This window comes from Lichenostomus cassidix, chromosome 9 (genome assembly GCF_008360975.1).
Source record: "Lichenostomus cassidix isolate B80296 chromosome 9, HeHo_3.0, whole genome shotgun sequence".
Lineage (NCBI taxonomy): Eukaryota > Metazoa > Chordata > Aves > Passeriformes > Meliphagidae > Lichenostomus > Lichenostomus cassidix.
In genome coordinates this window covers 10,496,803-10,512,161 of record NC_139490.1, presented here as the reverse complement: position 1 = coordinate 10,512,161, position 15,359 = coordinate 10,496,803, and the positions used below count along the sequence as shown (strand labels likewise).

The 15,359-nt window shown below is 49.5% G+C and overlaps 1 protein-coding gene across 2 annotated transcripts in view; it reads left to right on the top strand.

Annotated features, from left to right (window-relative positions):
- The window catches only part of P3H2 (prolyl 3-hydroxylase 2), a 62,895-nt gene extending 47,536 nt beyond the window's left edge, over nucleotides 1-15,359 (top strand). The window contains exons 3-15 of one of the 2 annotated variants that reach the window (XM_085069389.1): nucleotides 917-1,106; nucleotides 3,501-3,632; nucleotides 4,734-4,876; nucleotides 6,214-6,303; nucleotides 6,788-6,828; nucleotides 7,295-7,389; nucleotides 10,080-10,207; nucleotides 10,694-10,789; nucleotides 10,871-11,021; nucleotides 11,530-11,647; nucleotides 11,808-11,883; nucleotides 12,802-12,942; nucleotides 13,959-15,359. In XM_085069389.1, coding sequence (XP_084925515.1) covers nucleotides 917-1,106; nucleotides 3,501-3,632; nucleotides 4,734-4,876; nucleotides 6,214-6,303; nucleotides 6,788-6,828; nucleotides 7,295-7,389; nucleotides 10,080-10,207; nucleotides 10,694-10,789; nucleotides 10,871-11,021; nucleotides 11,530-11,647; nucleotides 11,808-11,883; nucleotides 12,802-12,942; nucleotides 13,959-14,051 — 1,494 coding nt within the window. In that variant the 3' untranslated portion in view covers nucleotides 14,052-15,359. The other variant, XM_085069390.1, reaches the window with a different exon arrangement.

Sequence of the window (15,359 nt, the reverse complement as noted above, 5' to 3'; positions counted from 1 at the left end):
TCTGAGCTGAAGAGGTGCCCAGCTTAAGTATCAGACAGTCTGGAGAGAAGAGACTTTGGAGGCTAAGAGAGATTAATTTATGAATGGGGAGATTCTTACCAATGCAGCAAAACAAACTCTCCTTTTCAGTATTTTTTTCCTCAAGGCAAGCCTGCTCCTGGCTTCTCAAGGCACTCTGCTCTTTGTTTGAGTGCTACATCCCCAGCCTGGTCCCACTCTTCAGAGAACTCTGGGGTCATCCATGGCTGTCAGAACACACCAGCAGACAGCTTTGATGGATGTTTCCATGAGAGATCTTGGCTCCTGTGTGTTTCTTTTGAGCAGAGTTCTTCCACCTGGGCAGGGTACATGCACATGGGTGGCTGTGCTGGTGAGGGTGCAGGGTAACAGGCAGGAGAGTGTCAGCTTTTTCCACCTCCCCAAAGCAAAAACCCTAGACAAATGCCAGGGCCACTCCCAGCTTCCCAGTTTCACAAGACTCAAGGAAGCAGAAGTGGCTGTTTGGTGTAATTAATAGAGATGCTCATTAGGGGTCATCCTAAGAAAGATCCTCCTAGGTCAGGACCAACCTCTTCCCTTGGCATTCAGTGTTGTTGTTTGGTGGGAGGGTAAAAACAACAAAAAAAAAAGAATTTTTAAAATATAATGCATAATCTAGGAATGGCATTGAGGATTCCCTAAGTATGGAGGAGCTCAAAAGAGCATTTGGGCAGGTTTGTTAGGTTCCAGTAGTCCAGAAGTCCACTGATGGCTTAAGCATGGTTTGGTACAAGGGGTTATATCTGGTAGGTGTCTGGGGAGGTTGTCCTATCCATGCCCCCTTGTCCCTTCTTTTGAGAAGCCCCTGCAGGTGGCAAGGGCAGGATGCTGAGCTCCAGGCAGCACAGCCTGCTCATGGTTTGTGCCTACTTTGCAGGAGGACTACAGTGCTGGGGTGAGGCACTATGACAAGGAGGAGTACGAGCTGGCCATTGAATTCCTGGAGCGTGCCTTGCGAGGATACTACTCTGAGGATGAGGATTGCCAGATCATGTGCGAGGGACCACAGAGATTTGAGGAGCACGAGCACCTGGATTACAAGGCTGGTCTCTACGAAGCTATTGCAGGTGAGATCTTTTTGCATTTTTAGAGTTCTGACCCATGGCCCTGAAATGTTTTTAATTATTGAGGTTGGGGCTTTGGGTGTATTTGGTGAAATGTCTTCCCTTCTGTCTCTGCCGCTGGTGAGTAACACTGCAAGAGGCGCCTGGAAGCCCAGAAAGTGCAAACTCAGAGAACAGTGAGCTAGAACATTTCATTTTGGTCCTGAATAGAAGCTGGGCTAGAAGAATTGCATTTCCAGATGTGTGGAGCATTTGCAGCTTTCCGCTAGAGCTGGAAGTTTAGGTGGTTTATCATAAACTGCTTCCGTTTCCCTGTACACAGTCTCACACACCTCCCTGGAATCTAGACATTGCTGGCCTCTGTTTATGTTTGCTGTTTCTGAGAGCATATGAAGAGAGCAGCAGAGTCCTCTTGGCCATGCTCCAGGTGGCCAGGAAAGTTGCCAAAAAGGCTCGTAACATGGATTTTCTCCCCATCCAAAAGGATGGATTTGTCATTAGTGGAGGCCCACCTAATTATGATCTTGACTGAAATCTCTGGAGAGAGTTGAACGTTGCTGTGTAATCTTCAGATTTGCATGTGTGGCTCCGAGCCAGAGGGGATTAAAACAGTTCATTCTCAGTAGAAATGAGATTACATTTAATTAGTCGTAAGGGAAGGAAGAGCAATAAATTAAGGTTTGTTTGGTGACAGAAATCTTATTTATCTGCTTATGGGCTTGGAGTCGCATCAAGCCCTGGAATCTTGCTGCTTGTGTGGAAAATACTTCACTCAGATGCAGGCTGCTTTTTGGGTTTGCATAATTCTGTTTGTGTTGAGACAGGAAATCTAATTGAATCAACCAAGAGGAGAAACCACCATCATACCGGATGGGAAGCTGCCTTTGCCAGCCTTGTTTTCCCTTGTGGAAAATAGAAATGTTGGAAGAGCTGCTGTGGTACCAGTGGGGCTGTCAGCTGATCAGGCCTGATTTTAGACACAACAGGGAACTGAGGGCACGTGGAGTGAAATAAGATATGTGATGCAAATGCCTTTCTGTAGGGAATTAGGTGGTTCCTTCCAGGACAGCATAATCCATAGTTCACCCCTGGTCCAAAGCACTCAGGCCCAGATGTTTCAACAGGGAGTGGGAACACTAATATGCCAAGAAAAGAGAGTTTAGGTTTCTTCAGGATTCGTTTCTCTTCAATCCCAAACTGATTTGCTGTGCTGCTGCTTGGGGTTGAAACACTCTCACCTTTTCCCCCCAGGGACAGACACATTTCAGTGAATTGAGTTCAGTCTGTATGGCCTATTTGTAGGGCACTTTGGCAGTACCATGAAAAAGAAGTGGTTCTCGGTGATGAATTGATTATTTCAGATCTAGGATGCTTAAACAGGTTTAAATTACAGCAGTATGATTTATGTCCTTTCCCTTCTTGCTTTCCTTAATGTAATACCCTGGGTGTATATGGTAAGTCAGATAACTACTCAGACTATCTGTCAAGAGCAAATAGGCACAGTTCTGAGTTCCCACTTGATTTCCTTGCAAATTCCTCAGGCGGTTTTTATGGCAGCTCTAAGACATGCTTTGGTAGCTGAGCACATGGTTATTTTCAAGCCTGTGTTTGTTTCTTAAGGTTTTTAATGGTGTGCAGAGGCAGAACAAGCAAATTCGTAAGTACATTGCAGCAAAGGCTCCAAAATGGAATCAGATGTCAGTGTTGGCTTTGAAATTGTACAGCTGGTACAACGCCTATGCTGTGGACTCCCACCAATTAAGAAACTTTGTTAATGACAGATGTTTAGCATGTGCTTGTGATTCCCTGAGAGATACCCCATGTTTGAAAAGCAGCAAACATGGGGGATTTCTGCTTCCCAAATTTGCACCTCAGACCTTTCAGACAGGTGGTGCACCAACCTCTCTTAGCTAAACCTGCCTGTGCCCTCACAGGAGCTTTCTTGCTGCAGGAAAGGAGAGGACTAAAGATGAGCTGAAGGAAGGGAGTCTGGACATGGATTTCATGTGGCAGCACATGTGGCCACCTTGTCTCATATCTCTGCTTTGCTTTGTGGGTTTGTCTCTTGGGGTTGAAATGCTACCTGCCACCTGCAGTGCCTGCACGCCGCCAGCCTCCCTGGGCAGAAACAGCAGCTCCTGCCACACAAAAGAGATGCTCAAGCTCCCTCTACAGTTCACAGAGGGAGGAAGGAGTTTCTGCGGGGGGGCAAAAATCTAACTGCAACTCTCCATTTGCTCTGGGGTGGAGCCTGAGCTCTTTCTCTCGGTGCACTGTCACCTGCTGGAGCAGAGCAGTGTGAGTTGCGCATCGTTCAGCCTTGGAGTTTTAACCTCTGTCTGTCCTTGTCTCAGCACCATCACCATCCTTCTCACCTTCTCCCTCTCTCCTTGGCAGATCACTACATGCAGGTGCTGGCCTGCAGGCACGACTGTGTCCGAGAGCTCGCCACGCGTTCCGGTCGGATCTCGCCCATCGAAAATTTCCTTCCCCTCCACTACGACTACTTGCAGTTTGCCTATTACAGAGGTAAAGGCTCTTGTGCTCTCCCCCATAGCCCCTGCGGAGTTTTGTTCATGTTGTGTGAGTTTGAATTGTTCCATGTGGGAGTAAAGCTATTTCCCCCTGATGTCTGCACTACAGTGATGCAGAGGCATGGTCTGAAAGGGTTGGGAAGCAAAGGACATTGGAAATTGTCTTTTCAAAATTAGGTTGGCTGAAAAACCATGAAGTAGTTTTGTGAAGGTGTTTTAGATCATCAGTGAGGTTTTAAAAGCCTGGTCTTTAGCTTAAACATTGCTATTCTTTAAATAAGTAATGGTTTTTTAGGGTCCTTTCATTTGCCTTTTGACATTAAAATTCTAGGGATTTATGTGTTTCACATTTTCTGAAATGAACTGATACATTTTCTATATTAATATATAATAGATATATGAGTTAGCTTAAGCTTATCCCAAGATGTCAATTTTTGCTAATTACCAAATATTTTATGACTAACAGTAAAGTTGCAGGAGCTGGCAGCATGACAAAATGTCAGGAGTCAGCAGTGCTAAAAAGCAATGCCAATTGTGTCGGTCTATGTTCTATTTCACTATGTTCTGTTACATAAAAGAAAATAGAAATCTGCAGAAATCTGCTCTCTCAGGCTTCTGCAAAGAACTCTTTCCTGAAAAGGGCAGACTTTGAGGGTCAAAATTTCTACTCAGACATAAAGATTCTTCACTCATCAACACAATGGGAAGAAAGCAGGAGGAGCCAGAAGCATTTCATGTGTGGTTTACAGGCTTCTTTATTCCTCTGCCCAGTTAGAGGTTTAATGTGGGTAAAACCCACCTGGGCCTTGAGAGATGCTGCACAGATGAGAAGCAGATTGATGCCAGGCAGTATCCACATCCTGCCCAATCTAGTTGGACTCCATTTGGATACCATCTGATCTGTGCATGATGGCAGAAAACTCTTGTCTCTGTGCCTCAGTCTCCTTGCTGGTGAAATGGAGTGGTTAAGACAAAGTGGAATCAAAAGAGCCCTGTGATGGGGAGCTCAGGCTGTGCCTCCCTCCCTGCAGAGTCCCCTCCTGGGCTCTGTGTGATCCCCCTGTGTCCCCCTGACCCCTGTTGTGTTGTCCCCCAGTTGGTGATTATGTAAAAGCCCTGGAGTGTGCCAAGTCCTACCTGCTCTTCCACCCGGACGATGAGGATGTCCTGGAGAATGCAGGTTATTATGAGGGTCTCTTGGAAGGCACAGTGGATCCAGCCACCATCAAACCCAGAAAGGTGAGAGGGAGTGGCACCTGAGAGCTGCTGGTGGGAGGCTTTGACAAAAGCATCTGCTGGAAATAAAAGCAGTTTGGCAGCTTTCCCCCAGTGGGACCACTTTGCAAAGAGAAGTGGCAGTGCTGGGCTCGCTGGTGATGCTGAGGTGGTGATTTTCAGGGTGCATCTTCAGAGTCACTGGTGTGGGGGTGAAGCTGGTGGGCAGGATCTGCTTTAAATGGGGACTTCAGCTTAGAAGAGCCTGAGCAAGGGCAGGGAGGGCAGTGACCCACAGATTAAAGCCTTCTCTTGTCCAGTGCTTCAGAGAAGGAATGCAGTGAAGCACTGAGCAAAGGGCAGCATCTCTTCAGGGAGGGCTGAGAATATTTTCCCAGGGGAGGCTGGGATCTCAACATTACTCTCAAGCTTTTTAGCTTGGAGTTCAGGGCTCAGCCAGTTCTGCAGGGAGTAGCTGTGCTGTCACAGGGTTAGGCTGGGGTCAAATAACCAAACAGCATGTGTTCCATCACCCAGCAGGACAGGCTTCCTCTCTGGTCTGGGCAGCCTTTATCTGTGGCCCTGGGGCTGCCTTCCTCACCATACAGAATTTTCTCCCATCTCGTCACAGCCCTGCTCCTTCCCCTTGCATCCTAAGTAGAGTGTTGGCAGGAATTGGTTTTTCCATTACTTTGGGAATTCCTTGACTTCCAGGCAAATCATGGTGAATTTGTAAAAGTACTAAAAAAATAAGTGATTTTATTTGTTGTTTTTCCTCACAAAATGAATCTAAGAAAAAAACTGAAGTTGACAAAAACATTTAATTGTTTACAGTGGTTTGAAGTTTTCTGTTAAAAATGAATTGATTTTTGCTTTGCAAAGTAATTTTCTAGGAGGAGTCACAGTGTTTTGTTTACAAATTTTTCATTCAAAATTAAGCCCTCTGATGGACAATTTCCAGCTGGCCATGCTTTGTGGTCCCCATCCAAGCACTCTGAGTGCATCCCAGGGCCAGGCTATGGGCTCCATGTGGGGAGCTGAGGCACAGCCCAGCCAGGGTCCCTGTTCTGCAGCTGGGGCTTCTCTGGCCAGCCTTTTGCCCAGATATTTGGGGGCTCCCCAAGCTGCTCTGCAGTGCCTGCCAGCTATGGATGTGTGTTTTGGGGATTCAGGCTTCCCAAAGCAGTTGCTGAACACCTTCTGCCATGTACTGAGTGGCTCAGCCTTGTGTCTGGGGTTGCTCCAAGCATCCCTCACCCCACAGGAGTCTGCAAACCAAACCCCTCTGAAGCAGAGAGCAGTGCCACTGTCTTGTAAAAGCTTGCCATGTGCAACTACTCCCATTTTCCTTCTCTTTTCAGGAAGCAAAGGCGCTGCTGAGGCGCCACAAGCTGGAGTCTCACCTCTTGCGGGTGGCTGCGGCTGGTCTGGGATTTGCTTACACAGAGCCGGTAATGCCTGGGTGTCCTGAGGCCAGGACATTTAGGGGTTCACAGCTGTAGGAACAACCGTCCCCTCCCCTGTCCTATAAAGCCAGTGCTGTGTAGGTGATTCAGGAGCTGGGTCTTGGCCTGGTTTGTTCCCTATAGGAAAATAGGGATGGAAAAGCAAAGGAGGCAGGTGTTCCTGGGGTGAAGGAGAGTTACACACAGCCCAGTCCAGCTCTTCTGCTGTGGTGTCTGAGTCTCAGGCACTGCCATGGTGATGGGGTGAGACAGGGAAGACTGGGCAAGCTGGGCTTCCTAGGAACTCATCACACTGTGCCAGCTTGGGTTCACTTTTTCAATCTGGTGACCTCAGGCTGCTGCCCAAAGTTATGTGGGGTGGATCCAGAGAGGCTGGCTGATGTCCCTGGGAGCCAGACAGAACAGGCAATACCCTGGCTTTGGCTGGAGCATTAAATTCAGAAGTTTTACCTCTCTCTTTTTCCCACAGAACTACTGGAACAGGTACGGTGCCCGCCAGGATGAGCACAGGTGAGCCACAGTGAGCCCAGCTGAGCTGCAGCTGCAGCATCCCACGGTGGGATCAAGGGGATGTGCTCATGATGGGCAACCAGCCTGCCACTCAGGGGTACTGCCCATCCACCCAGCACACCATCATGGTTGAATTAGGGCCCTTTGCCCCTTACTGTTCCCACAAGAACTTTATTTCAGCTGAGTGCCTCAAAGCTAGCAATGGTCTGGAGGGAACTTGATTGATGAGGTGCTGGTCAGATTTATTGGTGTCTGTGCTTTGCTGGTGGGAACTGTTGTTCCCATTACCAGAAAAGCAATGTTTGCCACACGACAGGATGAGGGCTTCAGGTTGTGACATTTGTACAAAATACTAATTTGCTTGGGGTTTTTATGTATTAGTTTCCAAAGAGTGCAAAAGTGCAAGTCCAAGAACTGGAGACCTGTGGCCAAAGTCATGATGTTCCTCTTCTCTCTTGCTCCTCAGTGTCCCATCAAGTATCAGCAATGAGCCAGAGGATGGGCCCAGGCTGTCCCTGACAAAGAAACCCATGCCAAAGCCAGATCGAGAGCTGAAGGAGGGTAAGTCTGGTGAAGATGTTTCAACAAAATCCAAAGATTTTTTTTCCCTATTGCTAGAGACTGCAGACTGCAAAGGCTGGCCACTGAGCAATGAAAAACACTCCTGTTTAAGAGAGTTCAAGTTTTGTTTAAGAGACAGCGAAGTCTTCTGTGCTGCCACAGCATTTCTGGGTCTGTGGATCCCAGGGCACTGCTCTGCCCTTGGAGTTGTTTTTCCCACCTGCTGAGCTGCTCAGCACAGAGCCCTGAGATGTGGAGCTGGGAGGCTGAATCTTCCTCACCATGGGGAAAGTGACACCAGCAAACAGTAATCTTTCCTCCAGGTACTTTACAAATCAGGTGTTGTCCAGGCTGCACAAGGATGGATGCTGGAAGCTTCTGGTTCTGTTTTGCTAAATGTGCTGGATCACACCATATTAACAACTACTTCTCTTTGCAGACTGGCTTATGATTTCATGCCTTAGCTCACATGAAATCACTTGTTTATAAGCCTGTCAGCAGACATTTCAACTGATTTCAGCACATTTTCGGCAACTGCAGAAAATACCATAACATTTCTACTAAAGACAGGATCTTTCCCCTTAACAATTTTGAAAAACAATATTGTAGCCAAGCACCAAAGCACAGTCCTTGCTGCAAAACAACAGGGTCTCAAGCCAGGAGGTGTCTTGTGTCTCTAACTAGCCAGCTCCACAGCAGCAGGCAATTAAACCTCCCTGGAATGCAATGGGTGGTAGCACTTTTTGGGGAATCTCATAGTTTTCCCCAGCCCAAGTTGAGTCCAGCTGCTCAGTGTTGTGTTCAGAGTGTTGTTGTCTCTTCTCTAGCCATACATAAAATAGGCAAATACCACAGGAAGATCCTGAAGATCTTGCTTAAGCCAAGAGCTGGTTGAATTATATTTGTTGGCCTGTTTGGCATCTATAACTGAGTAATTTCAGAGTCCTTCTTTCTGTTTTTATTTCTTTCTATGCTCTTATTCTGGTTTACTTGCAGAATGTTTTTGTTTACAAAGAAAACTGAAACCATTTAAAAAGAAAATGGGATCTTTGTCCATCCAGCTGCTCCCTTTCTCTGTTGTCTTTTTTCCTTTTTCTTTTTACTTGGAAAAAGAAAAGGCCAAAAGAGAAAAGTCTATTTTAATTTTGTACTCTTCTGTACTTCTACCCTTTCCCCCTTCCTCCTTTCTGCCAATTCCTTCACTCCCAAAAGTCCAAGGAATTCCTCACTTTCTTTGGGGTGTTTTTCACAGTACAGACACAGGAAGCAGGTCTCTCTCTGCTGGTGCTTAGAGGAGGCAGAGGCAAGGAAAGCAGGTGGGAGCACCCTGTCAGTGTGGGACAAGGGTTCACTGGCCGTGGCACAGGGCCACCCCCTCTAGTTCCCTGGGAGGAACAGAAGAAATGGTGGAAACAGTGAGTGATGCCTTTTGTGTTCATCCATCATGTGCTTGTGGCTGGGGAAGAGCAACATCTGAGCTGGAGAACTCAGCCCTGAGTTGGAGCATGCCAGCAGTTTGGATTTGAGAGTCCTGTTTCTGCTCCAGCTGCATTTGCAATAAAGTGCAGTTATCAAGCAGCAAAATCAGCACAGTGAACATCAGGAACATCCCATCTTTTCCATTTCCAGGAAAGCTAACTCTTCAGAAACAGAGCTGTGGGCTAATGACAGGGCTCTGTGGGGGTTACATGTCCTCCATAGGCCAAGGAGACCTTCCAAAAACACACAGTGTGCCTCAATAGACAGGAAAAGTAAAAATTTTAAAAGTGGTGTCATGGAGAAGTTTCCTTATGCCACATAGTGAGAGGAACTCTTTGGCTCTGTTTCCTCTATTTCATTGCCTCTCTGTGACAACAGATAATTCTCCCCCACAGTTTAGATGTATTTCACATTTCTCCTGGCGGAACATCTGGTTTAGGCTTTTATTGTTACCATTTATTTCCTTTTCTCTCTTGGAGAAGATGCAAGGAAGAGGTGTCAAAAGATGGTGGTTTAGGGGCCTTGCTCTGGTTTTTTGATCAGTCAAATTTGATGGGGATGGATTGAAACCTATTGTAAAAGGCTTGGGGGCAGAGGAAGGCAGCTCAGAGGCAGGATGTGAGGGGTGGCAGGGACAGCCTTTGCCTCAGCGGAGGAGGATTGTCCTCAGAGTGCTCTGGCTCACCCACTCCCTGCCCCTGTTCTTGGAGGAGAGCAATGCCTGCTGCAAGCTCAGCACCACCTGAGGCTTTCTGTGTGTGAAAGACAAAAACCCACTGATGGCAGCTGCAGAGAGCAGCTTTGCATGCCAAGCCAGCAGGATCCACACAGCACAAATGCAATAGGAACCTCCAGCCTTGATGGTGTTGACAGCTGGGCAGGAGAGCCAAGTCAGCCTGTGTCTGTGTCTCCTTCTGTCCCATTTGGGGTTTGGTGTTTTCAGGCTGTGCTCCCTGCATTTGCAAGGCAGCTGTTGAGAAAGTAGAACATGCTGATGGTCCTGCAGCAAATTGATTTTGTCTCCTATTGATTTCATCCCTCCCATTGCTTCTGTTTCTTGTGTTACTGATGGGAGGCCAAACTCTGCTCTCTGCTGTGGAGCTCTTTGCCTGTCAGCTCATGTGGGTGACTTCAGCTGGTCTCCAGTCACTGTACAAGATGTCCGCAAGGCCAGGGCTCGTTCAGCAACATGGTTTTGTGTCTCTCCTCAGGGGGTCCTCTCCTCTACAGCGATGTGAAGTTTGTCTACAACTCCCAGCAGCTGAATGGCACCCAGCGAGTGCTGCTGGACAATGTCATCTCGGAGGAGCAGTGCCGGGAGCTGCACAGGGTGGCCAGTGTGAGTGGGCAGTGGCCCTGGGCTGGGGGCCTGATGCTCTCCCTGCATCAGGCTTGTGACAGCTGAATGTGGCATCAGCCTCTGGAGAGCTTCTGTGTTCATGCCTTGCTCTGGAGTGTCACAACTGATGCCAGGGTGCCTGTGGAGAGCAGGTGGATGCTGATCCCCACAGCACACCCATAACTGCAGCACAGGAGCTGCTGCTCCATGCTGGGCTGTTCCTTTGAACCCACTGCCAGACAGCCTGTGCAAAAAGAGTGCTTTCCCCATGTTATACAACCTCAGAGGATGTTCATCCATCCACAGGTCTGGTTGAACCTTCTCATTCACCATTGACTGAGCCTGGGAAAGGACTGAGGGTGCTTAAACATCCCTCAGTTGGATGCAGCCCTGGGGCATTTGGGGAAGAGGGAGCTGTGTGCTTCCATTGCAGGTCTCTCTCATCTGATGAACCAGTTCAGCCTCATCTGTATTTATGTCTTCCAGGGGATCATGCTGGCTGGAGATGGTTACAGGGGCAAAACCTCCCCCCACACTCCCAATGAGAGATTTGAAGGAGCCACTGTCCTCAAAGCCCTCAAGGTACAGCTCCATCCTCCTGTCCCGTGCCCTCCCTCCCACTCTGCACATGGCACTGACCCTCCTGTCCCTTTGCTTGCCCAGTATGGCTACGAGGGCCGTGTCCCCCTGAAGAGTGCTCGGCTGTTCTACGACATCAGCGAGAAAGCTCGCAGGATTGTCCAGTCCTACTTCCTGCTCAACTCCACACTCTACTTCTCCTACACACACCTGGTGTGCCGCACTGCCCTCTCCGGTGAGGAATGGGGCTGGAGGTGGAGCAGGGGGACAGGAGGGGGTCAGGGTTTATGGGTGGGGCTGCCAAGCTCAGGGTAACTCTGGTTCACTTTATGCTTAGACTGGTGGCCAAGGGCTGGGCAAAGTCAGCATCCTCACAGCAGCAAGGGGTGGGCACTGCTGTCCCAAAGGAACTGATTTCTGGGATGTCTCTTGATTTTCATGTCTGCAACTATTCCTGTTTTCTCTTCCCTCTTCTTTTGCCTCCTGTCACTGTCCCTACTCCTTTCCACCTCACCCCCAGCTCTCCATCTCGCTTCCCTGCAGTCAGGAACAGGCAGAGCTGTGCAGATCTGAGTCCTCAGATGTTGCCCTTTCTCCTCAGTAATTCCTTTGCTCCTCTCACCTGTGAACACTACCCAAAGTGGGGTCAGGGTGGTCATCCCATGATGAGACCCCACAGAGCATGGCATTTCCATCTCATCCACCCCTTCTCCTTCCCCCTTCCTCCACATGGTCCTGCCTAGGCCAGCAGGAGAGAAGGAATGATCTGAGCCATCCCATCCATGCTGACAACTGCCTCTTGGACCCTGAGGCCAACGAGTGCTGGAAGGAGCCTCCTGCCTACACCTTTCGGGATTACAGGTGGGAAGGGAGGGAGGGGATCTCCCTAAGGGCTTCTGTCCCTCTGGCTGTCCCCTCCCATGTCTTAGTGGAGCAGTGTGGGGTCTGTCCAGGAGGTGGGGGTCAGCTTTGAGATCTCCCCAGTGCTCCCCTCACGGGGGTCTCCTGCTTCCTCCTCCAGTGCCCTGCTGTACATGAATGCAGATTTTGAAGGCGGCGAGTTCATTTTCACTGAGATGGATGCCAAAACTGTCACGGTGAGTCAGTGCTGTGAGCCAAAAGCTGTTCCTCAGTCCATTCTCAGGGCTCTGAGCTTCCCCAGGCAGGCTGTGGCTCCTACCTGGCAAACAGCCTGTACAAAATCCTGCTGCAGAGGTGCACAGACTCTGTTCCCTCCCTAGAGGCTGTACCAAGCAGGAAACATGTGGATCAGGGGTTCTCCCCACCCCTAGTGCAGGCAGAGGGATGGCTAGGAGTTGTCCCTGCCTGGAGGACTGCTGAGCTGCCACCCCATCTCGTAGTCAAACATGAACTGGTGCCTCCATAGAGATGCAATGCCTGATCCAGGTCTCTTGTTCCAGAGTGGGTCACAGTGGTGGACATCAGACCCTGAGAGGGATGTGGCCCAGGCATGAGTCCTCACCTCTGTTTGGAGCCATTAGGGAAGCTGGGCACCCACTCTGTGGTTGGACAGAGGTCTGGGCAGCATGCTGGGGTCTCTGGAGGTGCTGGAGGGTAGATTGTGTCTACCTAAGTACCTGAGGGTTGATTTGGTTGGCATTTCTGCTCCTGAGGTCCTGCAGGATACCTCTTGTGGACTTTGCCAAGAGAAGAAAGAAAGAGGTGTTTGACAGCCATGCCAGCTCATCCTGAGCCTCTCTGGAGTTATGCCATGGCCCCATTTTGCTTTAAGTGCTCATCTGTATTTTGCAGAGACTCCATGCCATTATGTCCTTTCTGCATGATGTCTGCATAGCTGGAGCAACTTCATACCTCCCAGTTTTCCCCACACATTTTCCCGCCCTGCCCAGAGCTCTGCACATCCCCCAGAGCAGCTCCCCAGGTCCTGGGGCGATGCAGAGGGATGCCCAGTGAGGTCCCAGGCTGTGGAGCATGGTCACCCCAGCCCCAGCCATGCTGCTCCTTGCCAGCCTGGCTCTGCTGTTTCCCTGCAGGCCTCCATCAAGCCCAAGTGTGGCAGAATGATCAGCTTCTCGTCAGGTGGTGAGAATCCCCACGGGGTGAAGGCTGTCACCAAGGGCCAGCGCTGCGCCGTGGCTCTCTGGTTCACCTTGGACCCGCTTTACAGAGAGCTGGTGAGTCCCTGCATTGGGCTGTGAGGGACCTGGGGAGTGCAACATCCTACAGGAACCAGGGCCATCTTATTTTTCAGTCCCAGTACACCTGTTTTCCTCCCATCACACCCCACGTCCCTGGCCCTGGACAGGTTTTTCCTGCCAGCTCTGCTCCTGGGCACCCATTGCCCCGAGCCTGTGGGGTGCAGTGCTGGGCTGGGGTGCTGAGTGGGGTGTGGAAGGGCTGGGCTGGCCATTTTTAACAACAGCCTGAGGGATGGGGAACTCCTCTAGAGCCATCTACAGCTCTGAGTGCAGTGCTAAGTCCTGCTGCTAAGTCCCCATATGCATTTTGGCAACCTGAAATCCACAGGTCTGGGCACCCAAGATGCCTTGGGAGATCTGGGCTGTGATGGTTTTCGCCAGGCACCCTCCAGATTGTGTTTTAAAAAGCTGCTGTACCAGCCCCTGCCTCCCTTTGGTGGCAATTCTGGTCTGTAAGAATAAAAGATACAAGACCAAGCAAAACTAAATGCAGGGAGAGTGCAAAATGCTCGTGCCTTTGCCTTGTGACGCAGGTGAGCTTTGAGGTTTGGGAAAAAGCTCATTTTTAGACATGTACTTCAATGTCTCTCAGTTTTTTTGCACTAGCAGAAATTCCTCCAGTCTTGGTGCCTGTATGGTAGGAGATCAGCCCTGCCCAGGGAGCTGGAAATCAGCCTCAAGTGGAGGGGACAGGAGGAGGGTGTGCTGTGGCAGTGGCTGCTAGTGGAGTGGGATAAGAACATCAGCTCTGCCCCAACCACTGCAGCCCTGCAGGGAGGAGGGAATCAGGTGTTGACATGGAAAGGGATTTGATTCATTTTGCCCAGCAAATTCCCAGATCAAGTCCCAGGCTCTCCCCCATCCACTCACCTACACTGCTGGCTCTGGGGTAAAACCCTTGCTGTGTGTCCTCCCAGCAGCCTGAGCCTCGCTGAATTAGCTGAGAGCACTGAAGCTCTGCTTTTACCATTTCTTCCCTTTCCCTCTTGCAGGAACGAATCCAGGCAGATGAAGTGATTGCAATGTTGGACCAGGAGCATCTAGGACCCAGTGAAATGAACATCAACCCAAAGGATGAGCTATGAACTAGGCCAAAGACTTTTTCTATTAAATATTTATTTAATATTGTTAATCTTATTAGAACCCTTCTATTTTTGTACAGAGATGCTGTATAAATTAACAGGTTAATATGATTGTGGAGTTTCAGGAGTGCCTCTTCTGTGTTTAGCACAGCTTTTGCTGGAACCTTCATCCCTGTGCCAGCACCTCCTGGTGGGGCAGACTCTGCTTCCAGCATTCCCTCTTCTTCTCTAGCACTTCTCAGGACTCATTCAGGCCCACTCTACCCCCTTGGAGAACCTATATTTTTTCTTTCTCAACCAAAAATAACTGCTTCTCTGTAGCATCTGCTGAAGAAATGTCTCAGGTGTGCTAATGCAGCAGTCTTCCTGCTCCTGCTTCCTACAAGGGGAAACTTGAGTGCAAAAACTGGAGTAATGACCAACCCTCACCATTTGAAATATGCTTTTTGGGGGAAAAAAACAAAGGAAAACCCAAGTTGTAGCAAAATGGAAATACCTCTGTAGCCATGCAAAGTTGCTGTTTGGGCAGCTCTGAGCAGAGCTTCCAGAAATCAGCTGCTGAGCAGGGGCATGAGCTGTGCAGGGGCACAAAGGGATGTGATTTGCAGCTGATTCTGAAATGGGGTCTGTCACTCATGGTCAGTCCCTTCTCGTGTTAATGGCCTGGGAACATGAAGGAATCTGCTTCACACTGTATCCTTTGAGCTTCCTGCACAGTCTGCTGCTGGTAGAACCTGAAGTTTGTAGTCATAATTGCCAGGTCCCTGTTGGAAAGCAGCTTAGGGAGTTCCAGTGCCATGGTGTGGTTTGGTCATGCTGCACTGCTCCCACAGTTGTTTCCCCTTCCTCACAGACTGCTGGAAAGATTCATCATGTTGGCTCCCCAAGAGCTGCCCACAGTTCTCTGCCTTCAGAGACCCTTCCCTGCTCAAGTGCCTCTTCTATAAATGCTTAACCCTCTCCTGCTTTCCAACACAGCCAGAGGAAAAGCTGGGGGGAAGAAGGGGAGGGCAGCTGTTCAGTTTGGAGAGCTGACACCAATTCATTGTCCCTCCAAGTGCATCACGCTGCTGCATCCAAGGCTTGGCTCTGAATGCTGCATCTTCTGTGTGGATCTGTGCTGCCATCCCTCAGGAACTGCTGCCAAGTGCATCCTGCAGAGCTGCCCCTCGCTGCAGCCCCAGCCCTCCCAGGGATCCCACAGCTGATTCTCCTGTGGGGAGGTGCAGGGGCTGGCACAGTTTGTTTGCTGCTGCGGTGGTTAGCCAGAGCTGTGTCTAAACCCAGGGAAAATAAACTAAACACATCTGG